General features: G+C 25.4%; 2 protein-coding genes across 3 annotated transcripts in view; one reads left to right on the forward strand and one right to left on the reverse strand.

The window, feature by feature from the left end:
* The window catches only part of LOC105846977 (N-alpha-acetyltransferase 60), a 30,084-nt gene extending 20,181 nt beyond the window's left edge, over positions 1-9,903 (reverse strand). Inside the window, exons 1-2 of the mRNA XM_065803623.1 lie at positions 9,763-9,903; positions 2,063-2,192 (exon numbers count right to left, since the gene is read on the reverse strand). Coding sequence (XP_065659695.1) covers positions 2,063-2,192; positions 9,763-9,878 — 246 coding nt within the window. The 5' untranslated portion in view covers positions 9,879-9,903. The remainder of the gene's footprint in view (positions 1-2,062; positions 2,193-9,762) is intronic.
* A 725-nt stretch (positions 9,904-10,628) lies between these two features.
* On the forward strand, positions 10,629-23,819 carry LOC100215398 (rho GDP-dissociation inhibitor 1). Of its 2 annotated transcripts, none has more exons than XM_065803624.1 (6): positions 10,629-10,767; positions 10,948-11,136; positions 14,878-14,964; positions 22,165-22,241; positions 23,324-23,387; positions 23,525-23,819. In XM_065803624.1, exons 2-6 carry the CDS (start codon positions 10,965-10,967, stop codon positions 23,719-23,721), a joined length of 597 nt encoding a protein of 198 aa, XP_065659696.1. In that variant the 5' UTR covers positions 10,629-10,767; positions 10,948-10,964; the 3' UTR covers positions 23,722-23,819. The 2 variants fall into 2 exon arrangements, with proteins under 2 accessions (XP_065659696.1, XP_065659697.1); XM_065803625.1 differs by having other exon boundaries at positions 10,700-10,767; positions 10,905-11,136.
* The last annotated feature ends 1,483 nt before the right edge of the window (positions 23,820-25,302 follow it).

Below are 25,302 nucleotides of genomic sequence, written 5' to 3' on the forward strand. Positions count from 1 at the left end.
TAATAAAAAATGCTGGTCAATGTACTCTCAAAGATAGTCAAATAGGATTGAGTTCTGGGCTCTGCAAAGGCCATTTGAAAACTTTGATTTTTTGTGATTTAAAATATTCCTTAACAGATCTGACACAATGCTTTGAATCACTTGTTGTAAAGTCCTTTTGCGAGTCATTAAATACTTTGAATGTGGCAGCTTAACATTCTTTATGATGTCTAAATATACAATTTGATGCATATTGCTTTCTATGTGATGAATATCTCATGGCTATAACAACCCTATACCATCATATTTCCTCCTCTGTATTTAACAATAGAGAACTGATATTTTGGATTAAGTATGTCTCCTATTTAGACTCAGACATGCCTAATTCCATCAATACTGAATAGCATAAACTTTGATTCATCAGAGAAATGGACTTTTAACCAGTCATTAAGTGTCCAACCAAGATAATTATTCACAAATTTTATTTTAAATTTCTTTCAGATATCAACAGTTTCTTAACTGGATGGCAGATTATTTTAATCAATGTTAGTTGCTACAGTTAGTTGCTACAGTTAGTTGCTACAGTTAGTTGCTACAGTTAGTGCTATGAAACTGATGCATAACTTAATTAAATTCGACAACAGTCTTGCAAGGATTATTCTCTGAATAACTAACTAATAACCTATCAGTTTTTCAGCAGTAATGTAAGGTTTTCCAAAGTGAGAAATACTTTCAACAGTTTTGACCTGACAAATACTTTTCATGTTACTTATTCAAGGTTTAAAAATATTTCTCAGAAATTATTCTGCAAGCAATTTTATTCCTCACAGCTTTTATTATTAACTTTGTTATTTCATTTAAAACTTCCTTAGCCATTCTTTTAAAATATCACTAAGTAATTGATTTATAAAACTTAACAAATATTTTGGCATATAATTCTTTAATGCTTTTTAAACATCTTAAAGTAAGCGAATTATTAAATTTCACAAGTATTTTGGCTTTTAAATTGCATTTGTCTACAATAACTTTTTTTAATTGCAAGGATGACATAGCTTTCACACAGTACCCTTTTTAAAAAAACAATTAAATTTTAAATAAACATTAAATTTGACACTTTTAATGGTTTAAATCTTGAATTGAAATGATACAAATTTGGTAAAAATTTTAGCTCATTTGAGAAAGTCTTTGAAAAGTTATGCATTAAAAAATGAAAAAAAAGCTTTTTTCAAAAAATTATCTTGAAAAATGTATTAAAGACAGAACAGAGCCACAGGAACTACAGTAGGATTATACTTTTGTAAATTTTCTTCTTTTATTTGCATATTTTAAACATTTTTTTTATTTTTTGAAAATTGAGAGGTTTTGAGAGAATTTTTATGAATAATCAAACAAATACGAATAAAAAAAAACAAAAAAAAAAAACATCTGCTATGAATAATAAAAATCATCTGCTATGAATAATGAAAAACATCTGCTATGAATAATGAAAAACAACTGCTATGCTCATGCAATCCATATACCAGTTTGTGATGAAACATATTGGTATATGGATTATACATGAACATTACATGAAACAAACAGAAATTTTTGAACAAATATAAAAATAAATAATATTGATAATAATAATGATGATAATAATAGTGAAGATGACAAGTTTAATCAAGATGAAAGGCTAAATCGAATTTGAAAACAATCCTGAAGAATCTGTTATTATAGATAATTTTTCAATTTAAAAAAAGTTCTACAATAATAAAATTGTGACGAAATCATCTGTTAAAAATGATAAAATGTTGATAAAAGCATGTAAAACTACTTATTTTGAGAGACTTGCTATACCCTATAGCCTAGGTTTTTAGCTTGACACATGTCTGGTATAAATCTGGTATAACATCAAACTTTAACTCTTTTAATCTTTTCATTCTTGACTTCTTTTGGAGTTTTCAAATTTCATATATACTTTTGTTTCCTTATAATAATCAACTTTTAGTCTGTTCTTAACCAGGGACATTTTTCTATATAGATTAAATTCTTTAAATATAAGACTGAATAAATAATTTTAGTAAAAAAAGGGTTAAATAAAAACCTCTGCACAACATCTTGAAAGATCTTTAATTTCAGCAACAATAACACCAACTAATTTCTTCTCGATTATTGCAGCAATACCATAAAACTTTTGTTGATTAATTACTTCTTCATACCAAGAATCAGGATATCTTTAATATATATGTGTATGAAAAAAACAGTTTTAACCAAATTTTTTACAAATATAAATCTGTATTGAAAAAAGCAGTTTAACAAGGTTAAAAATAGAAGTTTTAGGTGCAAAAACTGAAAAGAAAAATCATTATGCATTTCTTATAGCTTTTTTTATTGGAAACATTAAAAAAAAGCTAAGAAATGCATAATGATCCACCTCTCTCTCTCTCTAACTTATTTTAAATTAAAAAAGTATAATTTTTATTACTATTAATATTTATACTGTGTGTATATATAAAAAAATTTTGACACAAAGGCCTGACCATAAAAATGAGGTTGGAGATTTTTTTTCAACCTCAAACACTTTTAGCTCGGCAGTTAGGTATATATATATATATATATATATATATATATATATATATATATATATATATATATATATATATATATATATATATATATATAATATATATATATATATATATATATATATATATATATATATATATGCTAGACCATTTCAAAAAAAAAAAAATTTTGAACTTCATTTGGGCTACCCTTTGATTTGATGTGGTTTGTGGTCAGGTCAAACAGGTCAAAAAAAAATTTTTTTTATATATACACACACACATATATATATATATATATATATATATATATATATATATATATATATATATATATATATATATATATATATATATATATATATATGCTAGACCATTTCAAAATTGTATATAAAAAAAAAATTTTTTGAACTTTATTTGGTCTACCCTTTGATTTGATGTGGTCAGGATAATTAGTTCAAAATTGCAAACTTAAATAATGTATTTTAGGGACAGCTCAATTAATTTTACTTTTTACCAGGTCCCTATTATTTTGAAATAAGAAGTTTTTTCAAAAGTATGTCATGTTGGGTCTTATAAGTAGCAAAATTATATAAAAATTTTTAAAAAAATGATAATTTCATACTACAATTATTATTTTAGATTTAATTGCACAAAAACTATAGTTTTTTAACTCCAAATAAAAAAAGTACATTTTTACAAGTTTTTGATAAAAATAAAATTTTTTAATATATTTTTTATAAAACAATTATTATTTTTGAAATTTATATATTATTTTGCTTCTTTTGAGTACCAGGTTGACCTACATTTAAGGAACTTTTTTTTTTTATTTTAGGACCCCATTTAAAAGTAAACTTAATTGAGTTGTTACTAAATATTGGAATAATGCTTTGAAACTTTAATGATTTACTTTTTTTCATCAATTAACAACATTTAAACATCGAGCCACTTAATTATTAAAAAATATTTTTTTTGAACTGGTCTAATATATATATATATATATATATATATATATATATATATATATATATATATATATATATATATATATATATATATATTATATATATATATATATATACAACCCGTAGATGTTGTCCGAAAGTTTTTTCCATATTTTGTTGACAAAAAGTAAAATTTAAAATGCAAGACCGGAATTATTTTTTTTATTAATTGATAGACTGCCTGCCCCAACCAAACCCTCAGTCGATGTAGCAACACTTCCTTGCGGGTCAGGCTATTTGTCAGTCGATGTAGCAGCACTCCCTTGCAAGTCAGGCTATTTGTCAGTCGATGTAGCAGCACTCCCTTGCGAGTCAGGCTATAAGATAGTCGATGTAGCAACACTCCGCGCATGATTTACAGTAAAAAAAAAAAAAAAAAAAATATTTTATTAAAAAAAATAAAAATAAAAACATTGTTTATATTGTTAAAAACATTCATAATGTTTTTAAAACATTCTGGTCAATTAAACTTGCATTTTTGTGGGTTTTTTTAAAAACGATTTATTTGTAATTAAATTAATGGTTTTTACTTTCGTCCAACACGCAAATGTTGGACGAAAGTCAAAAGTAATTAAAAGTGACGTATGTGTTGGCGTAAGAATCACTTTTTTCCTTCCGCTCTTCCCAAAGACAACAAACTATAGATATATATATATATATATATATATATATATATATATATATATATATATATATATATATATATATATATATATATATATATATATATATATATGTATATATATACATATATATATACATATATATATATATTATATACATATATATATATATATATATATATATATATATATATATATATATATATATATATATATATATATATATATATATATATATATATATATATATATATATATATATATATATGTTGCATTTGACCAAATTTGTTAAACTATATTAATAGAGTTCAGAAATTTATTAAAAAACTGTTAACTGCTTTTTTATTGAAATGATTTATTATTTTATACTTCCTCTGTTATGTAATACTGTTCCGTTTTGCATTCAATGTAAAGAATTATTAAAAATAAATTATGTCGTTTTTTTTTATATATATATATATATATATATAAAGTTTATTTTTTAGAAAGATTTTGAACATTTACTACTAATAGAGTATTAAATGTTCAAAATGTTAAAAAAAAAATTTTTACACAAAAATAAAAAAAATTAACAGCATAATTGATTTTCAATAATTCTTTATGTTGAATCCAAATCAGTGTTTCGGAATGGAGGGAGTAAATACTATTTTGTATTACATTTCTTCTTATTTTCATATTTAAAAAGTTCCCTTGTTACTCTTTTTCTTTGAGAAACTTTTTTTTTAATCTGAAAAATTTAAAATTTGGACTGAAATAGTATTTATAAGAAAAGTAATTGTAAGAAAAGACTTTTGTAGTTAAAACTTGAATGAATAAGTTCGACACTTTTAAAATTTAAATAGCTTTTTAAAAACTACTAAAGTTCTTAGTACTTTATTGTTGTTGTTTTTTTTACAGCTTTTTAAAGATGTTTTCTAATGAAATTTTTACTATGGTCATTTGAACTTAACAAGTTTGTTTATTTACTTTTTTTAATTTCAAGCATTTTAAAAATAATACGAATCTTTTTACCTTAACAACACTCACAAAAATGTAACAATGAATAAATTTTTTTTTTTTTATCAATGTGTAATTTTTTTTTCTTTAACATCTTCGCTTCCAACAAGGCTGCAAATACTCATTTATGAATGGTAATGTACTCGATGAGTACATTACCGTTCATAAATATAGGAAGATCTAAATTATTGCGATAACAATTGACTTAAAAAAATTAAGTTTTATCTAAATTAAAGTTCACCAGCCACTGTGAGCTCTATGCGGTAGCAGAAGTGAGATCCTTTTCAAGCTCAAATGCTCCCTCCAAGCAATCAGAGAGTGTTGGCTTCTTATCATGACAAGAATAAATCGTAGTATCATCAGCGAACAATGCCACCTTATATGTGAGAATATCTGGAAGATCGTTAATGTAAATTAAGAAGAGTATAGGGCCAAGGATAGAACCTTGAGAAACCCCTGATGTTACAGGGTATGAAGAAGAGTGCTGTCCATCGAGGACAACTTTTATGCTACAATTGGAAAGGAAGGATTCAATAATCTTAAAGATGTTACCTGATACACTTTAAGAAGAAAGCCTATGGAGAAGACCAGCATACTTAACTTTATCAAAAGCTTTAGAAATGTCAAGAGTGACAGCCTTAATCTCTCCACCACTATCTAATGCACAATAAAACCTATTGGTTATTACTGTTAGCAAATCAGTTGTAGAACAAAAAGATCTGTATAAAAAAAAAGTAAGTTATGAAGATTCAAAACCTTGCTTATGATAGGAAGAAGACTAATGGGACAGTAGTTAGATTTATCATAAAATACAGAATGTTGCATTGTAAAAATAAAAAAATATTACTGAAATGTAATCAGTTTTAGTTTATCTGTGAGCTTTTTCATCTAAATATAAAAAAAGCCGGCAAAAATACTTATCGCCCATTGTGCCTGCCATATCCACCATAATATATACAGAGGTGTACACATATGGCCACCTGATAGTACCAGGTAATCAAATTTTGTGAAGGGTGACTAAAAAAACTTCTTTGATGCAATAAAGCTGCAGATAAAAACCAGTAGTCCCTTTTTCAAAAGCGACTATTGGTTTTTATCCACAGCTCTAGTTTTTTTTTTCAAATTCAAGAATACTATTAAAAGAAAAATAATAATAAAACTTGAAAAATAATATAAAATAATAAAAATTTTAAAAAGCATAGTGCCAAAGTTTGTTTTCTGCATTTCTTGTATTCTAATTAATAATAACTAATAAGAACATAAGGAAATTGTAAGAGTGTTTAAACGTATTTAAAATAATACTTCCTAAATAAAAACTAAAAATTTTATCACTCAAACAAAAATTCTTTTTTATTTTTATTTAAAAAAAAGTTTATTTAAAGATTTTAGAGATAAAGTAATAGAACTAAATTTGTATAAAAAAAAAAAAACTTTTGACAAGCCTTGTTAAGAAGCAGCTCGCACTTTACTTACACTTTATATAGCTTGTGCATTAAGCAGATTTACGCTAAACAAAAACTTTTTATTTTGCATATTTGAATATTTCAATTGTTTTTTAATATCGTTTATGTGACATTTATTCAGAAACAGGTCAAAAAAAACCACAACTGTGAATTTTTAAAAAAAGCAAATCATTTTATAAAATTTTTTTTAATTAAAAGGTCATAAATTATTAGGTCATAAAAAAAAGTATTTAAGTGCAAATGTGAATTTTTTAAAGAAACAAATTTTTTATAAAACTTTTTTTAAATTAAAAGACTTTAAAAAAATTGAATTTAGTTTTGAAGGAATGTAAAATAATAAAACGATGAATGTAAAATTAAGTTTTAAAGGAATGCAAAATAGTTTTGCAATTTTTATCAAAGAAACTTTTTGCTTATTATCTGCTAACTAATTCATTACGAAAAACATAAGTCTCTCCATCATAAATTATCAAGGATTATAATATACAGAAGCAAATTTAAATTTTTTTTATTTCTTATAAGAAAAGAAGTGTTTTTGTTTAAGACAATTTTTTTCACAAATGTATTTAAAATATTTAGTTTCTTATTAATTTAATATTGTGTAAAGTTCTTTTTGACATAATACAATTGTGAACATAAACTACGTTTACAAATATCTCATTGGTAACTGATAAAATCTTTCTGAATAAAATACATTAAATACGTAAAAATTAAATAAATTGTTATAAAATTGTTTTAAGAAATAAATTATAAGGAAATTTAACCTTTTTCAAATACTGAACTTAGATTCTATCAATAATTTATGTTATATTAGTTTAAATTTTTAAAAGTTAACATCTTAGATAAGCTTTTATAAAATTTAATTAAGTTGAAACATCTGGTATAGTATGTAAACTTATCCTCTTTCTTATAATAAATTACAATATTTCTAGGGGTTATATATACTCTCGTTATTCAAGTAATATCATGATTAGTTTAAAGGATTTTTAATGCTGTTCACAATTAAATTTAATTATGTGTTATTTTAAATTACTTTCAAAATATCAATAGTTTTCAGGTCCTGTAACAAATAAGATCTTAATAGTTATAACACAATAAAAAAAAAAAAAGGTTTTAAAGTATTTGTAAATTATTTTATATTTGTCAATACTTTGTTGCTATAAAAAAAGAGCGCCATTTTTTAAAATAAAAACATCATTTAGAGTTATGCCAAAAAAAAGTTTCTAAGTTTTTGTTTTTACTTTGCCACTGTCATCTTGATTAAGAACAACTTCCCAGTTTATGAATGGTTGAACATGAAAACAACTTCCCAGTTTATGAATGGTTGAACATGAAAACAACTTCCCAGTTTATGAATGATTGAACATGAAAACAACTTCCCAGTTTCGAACTGGGAAGTTGTTTTCATGTTCAACCATGTATTATTAATCCCAAAAAATTTACTTTATCTATTATTATGCACTTCATGTATTATTATACTATGCACTTCATGTATTATTAATCCCAAAAAATTCCTTAATTTTTCTGGTCCAGTATTCATGAATAATTGCTAAGATCTTTGAATTTATTCAATCAAAGGTATCATGGTTTTTTTTAGAATGTTTAGTGGCACCTAAACTTGTCCATTTTTCATTTTTGCAGGTTCTTAAAAATGAAAAATGGACAAAAAATTTATCTTAATAAAATAGCCCTTGGCTGTTTTATTAAGATAAATTTTTTTTAAAGCCATTGTCAAAAAATGTCTCTATCAGGAAATTAACTTCTTGCATGAGATGTTTCAGAGCAGATTTTTTTTACTCAACATGAGAATCTTTTAAAGGCGCCAGTGAAAATGCTTTGATTAATTGGGTTGATGTTAGAGTTTGGCATTAGTTATTGTATAACATCCATTCATTGTATTTTTTTCTTCATAAAATCCAATGATTCTATTTGTAATATAAATATCTAAAAAATTAAGTTGCGTTGAATTTATTTTCAAGTTCATCAGTATATTTTATACAAGGCTTTTGCTTATTTAAAATGTTATATATTATGTTATTTAAAATATTAAATAAGCAAAAAACATTTCTTTTTTCTTTTTAATCAGAGTTATCCCAATTTGTTGATATTTCTATATTGGCAAACAGCAACACTTTTAATGACCTCTACTGTATCTCTTCTCAGATAATCATTGACTACTGAACTCTCGCAAAATAAACTGATTTGGATTCCTGATATAAACTTTTAAATCCTAGCTTCAAGTTTTTCAAAGAATTTTAAAATGCAACTCTTTAACAAAATTTTTTTTAGAAAAACATGAAATATTTTTCTTTAAAAATAATTATAAATCTACATCTAAGACTTCTTATTAACCAGGGGCTGATTACATGAGTGAAAGTCAGCCAGGCTTCAAAGGTCTAGAGACCTAAAATTTAGCTTACATCTCTTATTTAAGGTATATAGATAAAAAATGTTTCCATTCTGTAAAAAAGTTATATTTTTTGTAAACCCTAATACTAGTTAGATTACTGACTGAAGCTTAGCTTACCTTTACCTGACTGCCTATTGAACTAAATATATCTTTGTGTAAATTTTTGCAGTATTTACTTAAAACGAGGCATATATTAAGAAATTTGAAAAAATTTATTTAGTAAAAAGTCAGTTTGAAAACTTACTTGGATATTACAAAGGTTTTAATTAGGCATGGAGTATCTAATATATATTAGGTATGGAGTATCTAATCAAGCTGCAACATCCTTTACTACTGCTTTACTACTTCTTCTAGCTTTTGTAAAAGATGCTAATTTTTTCAAGAAAAAAATGTAGTATTTATGTTGATAGCAAACTAAAGCTGAACAAGCATTAATGGAATATAATATTTAACATATCTTCTTTGATGTCTGAAAATATTTAGGTAAGTACATGAGACAAAAAAATTGTAAAATTATGCTCAATGGAAAAAGGAGTGGATTAAAGATCATGATGTTAAAGACTCTTGAGTTACTTTTAATTACTTATTTATAAGTTTTTTGCAATTCTTTTTTCCTGCACACACACACACACACACACACACACACACACACACACACACACACACACACACACACACACACACACACACACACACACACACACGCAATTTTTTCTTTGTATAATTATAAATAAAAACACCTACTGTATTGGAAAGCATTCAGAGCAAAGTTGTTTTAACTCAGAAAGATGTTCTTTATTCAAATGTCTCAATTGAATTTGGTCATGCAGTGGTAGCGGAAGAGAATGAAAGTTTTTCATAGGAATATTAAAATACTAAAAATAAGGTATAAAAAGTATATATAATTATGAAATAAAATATTATTGTTTTTTGAAACAACATTTATAAATCTTTATTGTTTATAAAATAAACTTTGTAATAACATTAATAAAATCTTTAAAAAATTGATCAGCAATAATAAACTTTTATTTTTGTGTTATTAATATGATAAATAATTTATCTAGCTAATCTCGACCTAAAGAAGGCACATAACTTAATGATTAATATACTAAAAAAGTTAAAAATAAATCCACTTAGTGTAAAATTAAAATTATAAAAGGTACTTTATTAAATAAATTTTTAAAATTTATTTTATTTTTAATTTAATGCAGCGTTGTTAATAATTTTAAGGTGACTTATAAACTTTTTTTAATATTACTGAAAAAACTTAAAAAATTCGTATACATTATAAAATTAACCAAAGGTCATTGGTACCGTTTACAATATTGACTTTCAATTTTTTTTACTTCAGAAAATCAGAATAAAATCTACTTTAAAAAAAATTAAAGTCTATTTTTGCAAAAAAAAGTGAAGTGCTCACTTTTTTTTGCAAAAACAAAAGTTTCGTGTTCAAGAACGTGAACACGAAAAGAATTGCAATCTAAAATTTAACAAAATTAAAAATAATCTGTTTTTTTACAGGGTAAATAATTATCAACATTTAAAAACCGATTTTAATGCTAATGTAGTCAATTCAGTTTAGATTTATCTTATGTTATCAGCTTAAACGTTAAAAATTTTCCGTTAACAAATGTTATGCATAATACTCACATAAATTCTGCAATATTGTTAGCTTTGTTTTTTGAGGCGGTGCCGATTGGAATACATCAACTTCGCACCATACAAAGTGTGTTTACAGAAAGGTGCAAGGTCAACATTCATTACTTTTTCTTGCTTATTCTTTATTATACGAGAGTTATTTAAAAGTTTTTAGTAAATATATTATTTCAAATGTTATATATACCATCATTTTAATTAATTACTAAAAAAATGTATTTTATTGATAGACTTGTGCATTTGGTGCAAAATCTATTTTAAATATTTTGTTAGAACAGTAAAATTAAAAAATGGCTGAAGAACCAGAGTTAAAACCACTCGAAAATGAGGACCCTGAGGATACTCCTGGATATAAACCACCAGCAAAAAAAAGCTTAGATGAACTAAAATCTTTGGATCAAGATGATGAATCTCTTGTTAAGTATAAAGAAACATTATTAAAAGGCATCGATCCAAGTGCAGGTGAATAATTTCTATTAAATAAGCTTAACTATTTCTTCTTCGAATTTCAGCCTAAATTATTTTTGAAACTATGGTTTGATATTTTGAATATAATTTTGTTTATCTTTTTTTTTTATTATTTGTTTTGTTTTTTACACAAAAAGAAGTATGTATAAATTACAAAAATTAAAATTTTTTTACTTTATTGAACCAGTGATTGTAAATAAGTAGTTATGTTTTTATTAATAAAATATATAGATACAAGAGTTTTAAGTTTCTATTATAAAATTTATAAACTTTTTTATTGAAAATATGTTTCATTAACAATTAAAGATTTTAAGAAAAACCATAAATAGTTGTTTTTTTTTTTTTGCATGTTTTATTATCCTATTTTAATACTGAATTTAATGCTGCTCTTATTATTCATTTGTGAGTGTTTGACACAGAAGTCGTGACAGCCATTACACAAGTTAATGGCAAGAAAGATTCACAGCACTTTTTGTATCAGAAAATGTGAACAAAAGTGTATGCAATTGTCTAACTTATGTAAACTTCATATTATGTAATGTTAAAACATCAAGTTTTACAGTTTTACTTTTACTTAGAAATTAATAACATCAAGAAAATTTTGAAGCAAATTGAAAGACATGTAAAAAAATATTTAAAGTTGAAACAAAATAAACTTGTTGCCAAATTGGAAACTTGGAGAAACAAAGTTGGGATAAAACTGCAATAAATTTAAAAAAACATGTGATACCTTTAAATGTACTTTGCTACCTTAAAAATTGAGCAGATATGGCAAGCGAATTCATCCCCTGTAAACAGTGTTATCAAAGACACTGTCGTGTCTCTGCTTGATAAATCTGGGATTTGTGCTGAAAATCATTCTATACATGTAGAGGGTAAATTTAGACTTGATGGTTCTGAAAATCGCAACTATTGTCATCAGTTTTCTGATCCTCAAGATGGAGACTTAAAGGGAACAAATTATATTTGTTCCTTTTGGTGTCCCCTTGAAATTAAAGATTTAAAAAACCGAGTAATCTGGACTAATCCAATTCTTAAATCCATTAATTTTGCCAGGTCTGTTACTCTAGTGAAAGCAAAAGAAACTAGGGAGAGTGTAAAGGAGTATTTTAAACCAACTCTGTGTCAAATGCCTATAAATAAAAAAACTCAGCCTATTCTTTCAGAAAATGGTTTACAAATATTTGTAAAAACAGAAATAAGTATGATTGATAGCAAAATGGTAGATTTATTGGTAGGCAATTCTGGAGCTTTTCGTCACTACTGCAATTGTTCTAGAAGTGGTGCCAACAACCTGGTATATATACTACATGGATTTACCATAGGTAAAAAGTATAACAATGTGCTCAGTACACAGAATACTAGAAAATGGTGGAGTTTCCAACAAAGATGCTGAAAGACATGGGCAATGTCATGAACCTATTGTTGAATCAGATGTAATTTTTTGGCATTCTACATCAAAAGCTGCATGCACTTGACCACTGAAGTTGTTATATCACATTGTGGGCCAACAAACCCATGCATAGTCTGAGCAGGACATTTAGGTAAAAACTGCTGTCAAGACAGCAAAAAGAAAAGTTATTTCAAAATGTACGTGAGAAAACAGGAATACTCCTTGATTCTTTTACTTCTAGTGGTGGTAACACTAACAATGAACAAATAGCAGATTGTTTTTTTAGTCCGCATTTGGTGCATGTCTGAAATTTTTCTTTTATATTGCCCAATTTCCAATTAGTAGGAAGTACTAAAATGACTATGGAAAAACTCTGGACAGTTACTTTCTGATTTAAACTTAAAAATGATTTAAACTTAACTCTTTTTTAAACCATTTTATGCTTTGTTAAACATTTTTTAACATACATTTATCTATGTTAAACATACATTTTTTAACATACATTTATCTATGTTAAACATACATTTTTTAACATACATTTATCTATGTTAAACATACATTTTTTAACATTTATCTGTAGAAAGTAATACATAATAAAGGAAAAATATTTAATCTTTAAAATACTTTGTTCAATAAATGTAGTCAACAAACAAAAATTAAAAGATGTATAATTATATAAGGAAAAGAAACTATTTGTAATATTCATTAATACTTTAATAATTCAATAATATAAAAACATTAGTAGAGATCAAAGTTGTTTAATAGTAAAGGCTTTCAACTTACTTATACAATTTATATAATATAAATAAAAAAATTATATTAAATTTTCAATGGTACTTTTTACTTGAAAAATTTCTATGATATTTTTAACATATAATTCAATATCTTTTTTATTCAGCATGTTTTTGAACTATTAATTACTGTGTTCAAATCTATTTATAGTGAATGTTTTTGTTTAAATTTATTTATCTATGTTTTTATTTGTGTATTAGTTACAGAAAAGAGTATATAGCAATCAATTCATCTGTGATGTCTAATAGTTCATGTTCTGTTCACAAAATTATTGATACTAAAAATCAAAGTTCTATTTTTAGTGAGTGTTCTCCTTAAGTCTACTTAAAATGGCATTCCCTTGCAGATTTATCCAGTTAATCCAATGTTTTATGTAATTTTTTTAAAAAGTTTCTTATGTCTTGTTTACTAAACCTTTTAGTTATTTTAGTTTGTTTTATTCCATTAACAAACAAGTTTTTCTGCTTTATTTGATTGGGAGCTTCTATGAAAATTGCTAGAAGTTAAATATGGACAAATTTGCTGATGTTATGAACATGTGATCCCCTATGACCGTAAAAAACTACAATATAATAATAGCATTTAATTATGGAAGTGCACCAGTTGAAAATATTATGCATATTATAGGGACCAATATTATGAACCAAAATATTGCATATTTATGCAAGAAAGAATACCTAAAGGATACCTGGATAATAATAGAATTTATAAGAAATCAAATTTTTCTTATAAATTATCAAAAAAATAAAACTATTGAAAATGCTATATATAGATCTGTATATAGATCTACATTATTTGCGTGTGTTATTTGTAAGCACAGGTTTTAAAATTTTAATTTTTTTGCCGCTATGCTATTGGAATTTTCAAAATTGTCTAATTCAAAAAACATAACAGGGCCTATAATAAAGAAAATCACCCATCCTGTTCTTATATGCTCATATAATGGAAATATTTTGTCAACAAACTTAATAATATTACATTGTTAACTTAATTAAATAATGGTTAACAATTTTAGTACTTCTTAATTTAATTGATTCTTTTATTAAGAAATTTGGTTAAAATCAAATTATATTTTACTTCAAATTAGATTATTATATTATTGCAAGAGTAGTTCTCTAATTTTTGTTAAAAACTATACATTATAAGTTTAACTGCAGTGTTGTTCCTAAATTATAAATCAAATAAATTTATTGATAAATCCTGCAAATAAATCAATATTTTTTGATTTTTTTCCAAAGCGGCTATTTAAAATTTTATTGTTAAAGTTGTATTTTGTTATTCTGTTTTTCTATTCATGTTGTGTTTCTATTTTATTTTAAATTCTTTAAATAGTTTTTTTTTTTTAACTTTAATGTTTAATTAAACAAAGTTTATTAACAAAAACTTTAAAAAACAAAATTAACAAAAAATATTTTGACCAAAAAACTCTTAAGTATCATTAAGTTTAAATTGGAATTACCTTTTATCTTCATTCAAAAACGTTAAATAGGTTAATATTTCATATAACATGTAATTCCCCTGATTATTTGATTCTTTTTTTTATGAAATAGCTCCAAAAGATGATCCTCGTCATGTTGTAGTTCAAAAGATGACTTTTCTTTGTGAAGGAAGACCGAATTTTGAGTTTGATTTAACAGGTTTGATTTTTAGTTTGTTTTTTTAATAATCACAGTTTTTAAGTTTTATTAGTTGTTTATTATTGTTTTTTATAATTGTTATATTTATTACTATTTGTTACATCAAACAATTGAAGTAAAATTAATTTTGACTACCTGTATATTATAGACTATATATAATAGTATATTTGACTACCTGTATATATGTATAAATTATATTTTGACTACCTGTATATATGATATATCTATATATTATAGATATATGTCTTTATCTGTAGTATACAGGTGCATACTGACTCCAAGGATCTCCAGGATTTTTTTTAAAAAAAAACTAAATATTGCATTTAGTTTTTTTTTTTGTTTTGTTTTTTAGAGAGTAAATAAATGATAAAAGTTAATATTTTTCATTGAGTTATATAACAAAAACATGAAAGTTTAACTTTTTAATGTTTAAAATTTAATTGTTAGATGAAAAAACTTCTTTCAATGAATGGCATTTAATGTTACTTTTCTTTAAACTTTCAAAATGCTTAAACAATGAACTGTCAAAGTTTTTTAAAGTAAAAAGTATTGCAAAAATATTATTTCAAATTTTGGCATATAAATTTGCCAAAATGTCAAGCACAAACAGTAAATTTCTCAGGGAAGAATTTTATAAATAATAATATTGAAATTGATTTTTAAATAAACCTAATTTTTGAACATAGAAAATTTAGGCAGTTTTCTAGACACAAATTAAAATAGACAAAGCACATAAAGAATATATATAACACAAAATTATTTATAAATACAAAAGTATAAAACAAGTATTACTAAGCCGAAACATAATAAAAATCAACTGCAAAATAAATTAAATTTAAAATGAAATCAAGCATAAGAAAAAGCTAATGTAAAAAAATAAGTTATGTAAAAATTTAATTTGAATAGTGGTAGGTAATGTTGTAGGTAATTTTTTCTACCGTCGTTTTAAAAAGACTCAGTATCAAAAAACTTTACTCTATCAAATAAACTACATTAAATATTCACTACAAACTAATCTCACCCAAAAATCCTAATGTTATCTTAAACTTTAAATAATATATAGATATATAGGTAGTGGAAAAAAAAACAAAGTTTAGAGACCATAACAAATGCTGGTGTAAGCAAGATATAAATTATATTGAAAATATACAAAATAACATCTGAGATTTTAAGAAAAGGCTGAATGATTTTTGTGTAAATTAATAAGTAAAAAACATAAAGTTTTGAGATGTAGATGAGAGTCAAAAACGTGAATAGTTAAGTAATTATATTTTTAATGAAACAACAAGCTATCTATTTTCCATAAATCATTTTTACAATATCGATAATAATAACAATAATAATAGTAATACATACATACAATAATACATGTAATAACAATAATAATAGTAATACATACATACAATAATACATGTAACAATAATACATATAATAATACATACAATATAATAATACATACGATATAATAACTACAATAAAAGTAAAATATTTAAATTATAAAATTAGTAAAACAAAACTAGCTATAAGGTAATAAAACAAATTCTTAGTTTTTTTTCTTTCTAATAAAAAATAGAAACAGATTTAGATAATAACTTGGTTTATAAAAATTTGATGTTATATAATTAAATATAATTACTTAACTATTCACGTTTTTGACTTTTTTCATCTACATCCAGGTTTTGTGATGAATCAAAAGTGTATAATATATAACCTTAATGGGATTTTTTATGTCATGAAATTATTTTTATAAAAATTAAAAAGTTAAAAGTTTTCATATTTATCTACGTTAACTTTTTTAAACTATCACAGTTTACTAAATTAATTCAAAACTATTTTAATTTAAAAGAACTCAAAACAATTTTATGTTTTGGAATAATAAATTTTACGGAATGATTTTTGGCTTTTGATTTATAAAATTTAAAATAGTTTATTTTTTAACAATGGACATTATCATCTTTTGTCTAAAACTATAGGAATAAAATATGGTAAAATGTATTTTGTTTTATTTATTAAATATATATTTACAGTTTTAAAATTAACAATTATTTTGTTATTTTAAAAAGTCAATGAGTAATAAACTGAAAAAATTTGAATACTGTCAGAACAAAACCTTGCAATAATTGAATTTTTTGCAAGTGATTTTATGTGACAGCACCGTCACTTGTGTTTATTTAAACAACCAAAAAAATTTGTTAAAAATATTATTTGGCACAGTTCTTTTAAAAACCCTAAAAAAATTTAGCTTAAATACTCATACTTATTTTGAAATAAAAACTATATACTGTTTTTACTAAACCTTGAGAAAAAAATGCTTCTATATATGTGAGTGCTGTTTTTAACCATCACTTATATTGAACATATATCATCAGTTTTTTCACTGGAATGAAGTGAGATCAGTTTTACCAGGACACACCCCCTATTACAGTTGTAAAAAATGATTAAAAGATTGGTAATTTTTAGACTGGTGGAAGTTTTACCAGGACACCCTCCTATTACAGTTATAAAAAAAGATTGAAAACTTTGAATATGAACCCAGGATATTCATTTGTGTAAGTGTGACCAAATATGAGGATGTATGGTAAACATTACATGGTTAAGGCTTTTTTATAGATTATCCCACACCAAATCAACTTTTTAGATTCCTTTTCTTTTTCACAGTGTCAATAAGTTTTGAACCCATCTTCTCCCCTACTGTGTCAGATTTTTTTTTTTTTTGGAAACAAATGCACTCTCTTCAATCACTATGTTTTAGTCACTTAATGTTTTCCCAAAAAAAACATTAAGTGACTAAAAAGATGGATGATGAAAATGTGTAGTTGAAAAAGTTTGAATTGACTAGTGATTAAAAAAGTGGTTTATAGCTGACTGATATTTACAGATGTATTCCTTGTTGGCTGATATTTATAGCTGTATTCCTTATTGATTAATATTTATAGCTGTATTCCTTGTTGACTAATATTTGTGAGTAATTAGATAAAAAAAAATATTTCCTTAAAAATTTTTTATTTTCTTTCTGGCTCAGTACAACATTTTTAATTTTAAATTGACTCGTAATATATAACATTTTACATGAACACAGCCACCAAAAGCCTGGTTGGCATTGGCAATGCTGATGAAAAAAAGACATAAATTTGCTTTACTTTGGCATACAAGTGCTAACCTGAATCTCTGAAAGTATTGTCATGCAAAAAAAAGAATTATTTTTAGTTTGATTGTAACTGTTACTATTTCAGAACAGACTTGAATAATTAACAATTTTATACATAGGTGATACAGAAACATAGATACACTTCTAATTTATACTAATTTTCATTTTAAAGGTATTTATTGTTGTATAAGCATTAGATTCATAATGTTGCAAAACACATCGACATATAGACCCACATTACCCTACCCAAAAATTTGCATATTTCAAAAAAACTATGCATCATTCTGTCTTTAAAATAATTGAACCTAATTATCTGGTAGTTTTTCTTTCTGATAAACCATTTTCTATGTGTTAGATCGCTGGAGAGTGATCTGATTCATCTAACTACCGTCCCATTAGTCTTCTTCCAATCATAAGCAAGATTTTTGAATCTTTAATTAACAAACACTTAATCTCTCATCTTCAATCTAATAACTTACTTTCTGATCATCAATATGGATTTCAATCTTCTTGTTCTACAGCTGATTTGCTAACAGTAATAACCGATAGGTTTTATCGCGCATTAGATAAAGGTTGAGAGGTTGATAAAGTTTAGCATGCTGGTCTTTTTCATAAGCTTTCTTCTTACGTGTATCTAGTAACATCTTTAAGATTATTGAATCCTTCCTTCCCAATCGTAGTATAAAATTCTTCTCTTTCTGTAACTTCAGGGGTTCCTCAAGGTTCTATCCTTAGCCCTATACTCTTTTTAATTTACATTAACGATCTTCCAGATATTCTCACATCTGAGGTGGCATTGTTTGCTGATGATACTACCATTTATTCTTGTCGTGATAAGAAGCCAACACTCTCTGATTGCTTGGAGGGGGCATTTGAGCTTGAAAAGGATCTCACTTCTGCTACTGCATAGGATTCACAGTGGCTGGTTTAATTCAGATAAAGCTTAATTTTTTTAAGTCAATTGTTATCGCAATAATTTAGATCTTCCTATATTTATGAACAGTAATGTACTCGATGAGTCATCTAGCCTTCATCTTCTAGGATTAATTCTTACTTCCAATCTTTCTCCGGATTCTATTCTCTATCTTCTCAAATCCGGCCTTGTATGTTATTATTTGTAAATACGTCTTTGATTGTCCTACTTTGTCATTGTATATTATGTGACCACAAACTTTTGCACTTGTATGTATAATAGTTATAGTATATAGTAATAATAATAAATACATTTACAAACATAATTATTCTTTTTTTTTAATATTATGTTGCCTATATTACAGCTGTTTTTTAAAATGTTTTTTTAAGTATTTTGAGAAAAACACTATTTGATATATATATTAAATTTTGCAGTTTTAAAAGAGATTTTTAATTAAAATATTTATTTATATATGAGCTTTACTATCTTAATTATATTATAGATTGGAAAAAAAAGAGATTAATTTAAAATAGTATTTGTGTCAAGTTTTTTGTCAGAAAAATTATAGACAGATTTTTTTATAGATGTAAGTGGCATTCAAGACACCTGTTCAAACAATAGTTAAATTTACTTCAATTTTTCCCCAATGAATTTTTCCAAAAATTTGACTATGTATCCAAACCGTAATAAATATATATTTTTTAAATATATATCGATGTATGTAAATTTTTCTCCATGAAATTCAATATTTTGACTATTATTAAAAATAATATTTATTTTAATTTCAAAATGTAACTATTTTTGTGTTGTTATTTTTTAAAAGACTACACGTTGTTTGGAGCAATTATTGCAACTAGTTTTGCGATCTTATTATAAACTTTTAAACAAAAATCATCTATTCTTAAAATCACGCATCCAAATATTTTATTATCTGCACTTTTTACAAACTCATCAACTTAAAAACTTTATCAATATATAAATAAAAGTCTATTCAAAATGGACCTAATTTGTCAGAACTACAACAATTTAAGTGATGAAAACTCAGAAAATGAAAATTATAAGGAATCTACAGTGTTAAATAAATGACCATCGTAAGAAATTTCACGAGAAACAGAAAAGAATATGAGATTAAAAGAAAATCGATACATAAAATTTAGATTAGATTGCAATTGCAAACATGAATGTGCCAAAAATATCGCTAATGATAGAAGACATGAAATTAATGATGATTGAGTAATACACTGAAAAATCGCTACAATTGGATCACTAAAAAGGTTCAAAACGCAAATTTTACCCAAAAAAATGAATAATAGCAAATCTAAAAAGTTCAACTTTTGCTATTTTTTGGTTGGTGACAATGATGTTAACTATTTAGTATGTCAAAAATTTTATCTTAACACTTTCAAAAAATACAAATAATAAAATGATTAGTCGAGCTTTTGAACAAACAATTCAACAAAAAAAGACAACAGCTAAACATAGAAAATATAAGATAGAAAAATTAGTTGCACACGTAAGGAGCTACTCACCAGTCCCATCACATTACAAACGTAAGAACAGCTCCACATTGTAGAGAAAAAAATCATTCTAAATTAAAAATCTTAAAGAAGCAATGCTTTGTCAGCGATTAAATTCATACAATCATTTCACAATCACAAACATTTGTGCCTATTGGAAAGTGTAGTTTCAATTGCCTAAAGGAAAGTGTAGTTTCAATTGTTTGGCATGAAGAAATTGCTGGGTGGTGCAAAGAAGAGCTAATTATTGTTAATTATTTGTCCCGATATTTTTGTAAAAACAAATAGTTCTACATATTATTTGTTTTTACAAGAATATCGGGACAAATCTGAAATCACTATTTGGTGTGACAATTGCTCCGCTCAAAACAAAAATTGAAGTTTTGTTATGTTTCTGATATATATGATTAATGGCAATGAAATCGCAACCAACAAAATCAAATTAAAATATTTGGAAAGTGGTCACACATATGAGTTGTGACTCATTCCATCATTTAATAAAGAAGTAACTGAAACTATGTACGATGTGTACGATTTCAATGATTTTATTCAAAAAGTGGAAGCAGTGAAATGAAATACAAAAATTAAAATTTTGCAAGTAAGTTTGATTTTAGTTCTATAAATTTATAAAAATTGTGCCTGTAACTAAGTAAGCTTTTATTCTTTTAAAGCCACAAACACTTTTGTGCTAAAGGAAAAAATCACTCAATATATGTTAAATAAATTTTCTCCTTGTCCATATATGGAAAACATTGCCGAAATCGAATTCAAACGTGGTTCTTATAGTAGGTTTTGTTGTTGAGACTATGATGGCCCTGTGATTGAAGCATCAGTTTCATCCAAAAAGCAGAAAGAAAAAATGTCAACTTTACCATATACTATCAGAGATTTAAAAGCTGGAATCAATCCAATCCAAAAATTGAAACTTGTTTCAACAATTTGTTCTTTAATGTCCCTAAAAGAAGAGTTTTGTGAAATTTGTTGGCCAAAGAATAAGAGTTTTTACGATTAACAATTCTTCAATTTCAAAATCATATATTATAAATGTCTTGCATGCATATAAATTTCCTTGTTATTTGTTTTTCCTTTTTGTATTATTATTTATCTCATCTTCTAGATACATTTATTTTACATTAAAAATTTTTAGTTTTTAAACAGATGCAACTTATATAATTGTTTTGTAATATTAGTCAGTGGCGTAGGAAGTCAAAAAAGTTGGGGGCTGGAAACAAAAATTAAAACGGGCTAGGGCTGCAAAAAACAGAATTTGAATGAAAAAAATGAAATTTTTAAACATTTGGGGAAAAGATGGCAAAGTCCCTACCCCAACCCCCCCCCCCCCAAATTATTGATAAAGAATTATTCAATAACGTTTATTATCATCTATATTAGCTTATTTCATAAAAAAGTCAATTTTGAATTTTTTGATTTTAAGGCGTTTTGAAAAACAGCTGTAGTATTTTCATACAAACATCCCATAGTGATTAAATTTGTTTTTCATTTAAGTACAAAGTTACTGGCCAAAGACTAATGGTGTTACAATTATCAGTTGTTTTTTTCATCATCATCAAATCACCAATGTAAATAATATATTGTTTTTAGGTTAATTTTTTTAAATTTAGGTGACATCAGTAAGCTTAAAGATGTGGTACTAGTTGTAAAAGAAGGTGTAGAGTTTAAAATAAAGATTGAATTTAAGGTGTGATGAATTTTATATATATACTTGTGCGTGTACATATGTATGTGCTTTTGATTTAAAATTTAAATAAATAATAATAAAGATAAAAGTTTTAATATTATATTTATCAAATAAAAATAATAAATATAAATATGTCGTTATTTAACTTGTTTACCATCTGGCACTTTGTATTTTTCAAACATACATTTTTGTAGACTCTTCTACACATGTCTATATTTTTCGCTGCACACACTTAATCAATCAGCTTATGGAGCTTATGTTTGTGTATACAATATTCATCGAGTAGCCCCAACGGAAAAAGTTTGGAGGAAAAAAACTTTAGTGAACAAGCAGACCATTCAAATGGATCTAGTCTGGCTATCCATTGTTAAGGAAACTTTTGATTAAACCAGTTGTGCACAGTTTTTCGTTTATACTGATTAGAGTAGGTCAATTAGCAGCAATTACTATGAAGATTTATAATATTGTTTAGCGTGAATTGTCTCTCGTCTGACCAAATAATCTTGTTTAGCAAGTTAAAATTTTCTCCAAACTTTGACAACATGATATTCCAAAACTCCATTTGTTTGTCAAAATCATCTTTATTTCGAAAACTTTTAACCATTTGTTTATAAGGTGTCAGAATGGTAATATGATTTTCGCATTGCCTTCTATTGAAAATTATGTATATTAGGATAAATGAGGTCGGCAATAAATTACTGACCTTAAATTGTTAGAGGTCGGCATCAAGGAGTTACAATAAAACATAGAAACGAGGTATATATATATGTGTGTGTGTGTATATATATATATATATATATATATATATATATATATATATATATATATATATATATATATATATATATATATATATATATATATATATATATATATATATGTATATAAATAAATTAATAATTAAACTTTATATATGTATAGATTTTAAATAAGTATATTATGATAATTAGGAGCAATTTTGAATCAAAAGCACCAATACGACTCATGTAACACCCTATATATTTGCATATATATATATATATATATATATATATATATATATATATATATATATATATATATATAATTATTTTTTTTTTAAGGTCCAACATGACATTGTATCCGGTCTTCGATACCATCATACTGTGTCTAGAAAATCAATTGCTGGTAATAAACTTTAGAATTTATTTAGTCTGTATATTTATAATTATATATTATTTGGTATAATTATATATTTATTTAGTCTGTGTATTTATAATTATTTATTATTTGGTCGTTTAATTTCTATTTGTTTTGTGATTCAGTTGATAAACAGTCTTATATGGTTGGAAGTTACGGTCCAAGGGCTGATACCTACGAATTCACATGTCCAGTTGATGAAGCACCTAAAGGAATGTTAGCGAGAGGTCATTATAATATTAAAAGCAAGTTTATTGATGATGATAAAAATGTCCATTTGGCTTGGGAATGGTCGATGGATATAAAAAAAGATTGGGCATAAAATTTGTTATAATTTTAAAAAAGATTTTTTTTTTGTTGTTTTTTATATATATGTATTTGTAACTTTTGTCTTATGTGATCAAAATTAAGTTAATATTTCGTGCGTTTCTTTGTTATTTGCATTATTATTTTTTCTATAAATTTTATTAGTTTTTCGCGCATACAAAATTATTAAGTAGTTATTATTTTTATTTTTGAACTGTTTGGCACTGAATTTTAGTTGCAAAAAGTGATTTTATTAACTATAATATTTTATGAAATTTTGTTTGTATTATCTTGTATTTTTATTTATATATGTATTAATAATATATATATTTAAATATATATTTATATATATATATATATTTATATATATATATATATATTTATTTATATATATATATATATATATATATATATATATATATATATATATATATATATATATATATATATATAAATTAGTAAAAAACACTTATCTAACTTTTATCTTCTAATTTAAGTTTCACCATTGCTGGATCATCAGGAAGAACTCTTCCTGATGATCTTGCAGTAGATGAACTTAAAGTAGAAGATAAAAGTTAGGTAAGTGTTTTTTACTAATTTATTATTGCTCTGTTCTTTAAGAACATTGAGCACTCTATTTGTAAAATACACTAACATAATTTACATAGATATATATATGTATATATGTATATGTATATATATATATATATATATATATATATATATATATATATATATATATATATATATATATATATATATATATAATATATATATATATATATCTTCTATATATATAAAAGGCAATGTGTGTGTGTGTGTGTTTGTTTGTTTGTTCTCTATAGAAATCCAAACCGCCGGACCGATCTCGATGAAATTTGGCATGAGGGTAGTCCTCGAGGGGGAGAAGGTTCTTAGCTGGGTTTTGACCCCGTACCCCGATCCCCGGGGTCAAGGGGGCCCAAAAATGGGCCCCCCTGACCCCGGGGTCAGGGGGGACCATTTTTTGGGCCGATTTTTTAGGCCCATTTTTGGGCCCATTTTTGTGTACAGATATCAGGTAAGCCAGTTTAAATATTGGCCCGGGCAACGCCGGGTAACTCCAGCTATATATATAAAGGGCAATGTGTGTTTGTGTGTGTTTGTTTGTTTGTCTTCTATCTATCTATATATATAAAGGGCAATGTGTGTGTGTGTGTTTGTTTGTTTGTTCTGTATAGAAATCCAAACCGCCCGACCGATCTCGATGAAATTTGGCATGGGGGTAGTCCTCGAGGAGGAGAAGGTTCTTAGCTGGGTTTTGACCCCGTACCCCAACCCCCGGGGTCAAGGGGGCCCAAAAATGGGCCCCCCTGACCCCGGGATCAGAGGGGACCATTTTTTGGGACCATTTTTGTGTACAGATATCAGGTAAGCCAGTTTAAATATTGGCCCGGGCAACGCCGGGTAACTCATGCTAGTATATATATATATATATATATATCATTTTATATTTAATTCGGCGGAAAAAAATCAAATTCGATACGCTGCACAGTAGTGGGTGCACAAAAGTACCAGGTCTTAGTTTCTAGTTACAGAGACATTTGACATTAAAGTT

Source organism: Hydra vulgaris, chromosome 08, assembly GCF_038396675.1.
Source record: "Hydra vulgaris chromosome 08, alternate assembly HydraT2T_AEP".
Taxonomy (NCBI): Eukaryota; Metazoa; Cnidaria; class Hydrozoa; order Anthoathecata; family Hydridae; genus Hydra; species Hydra vulgaris.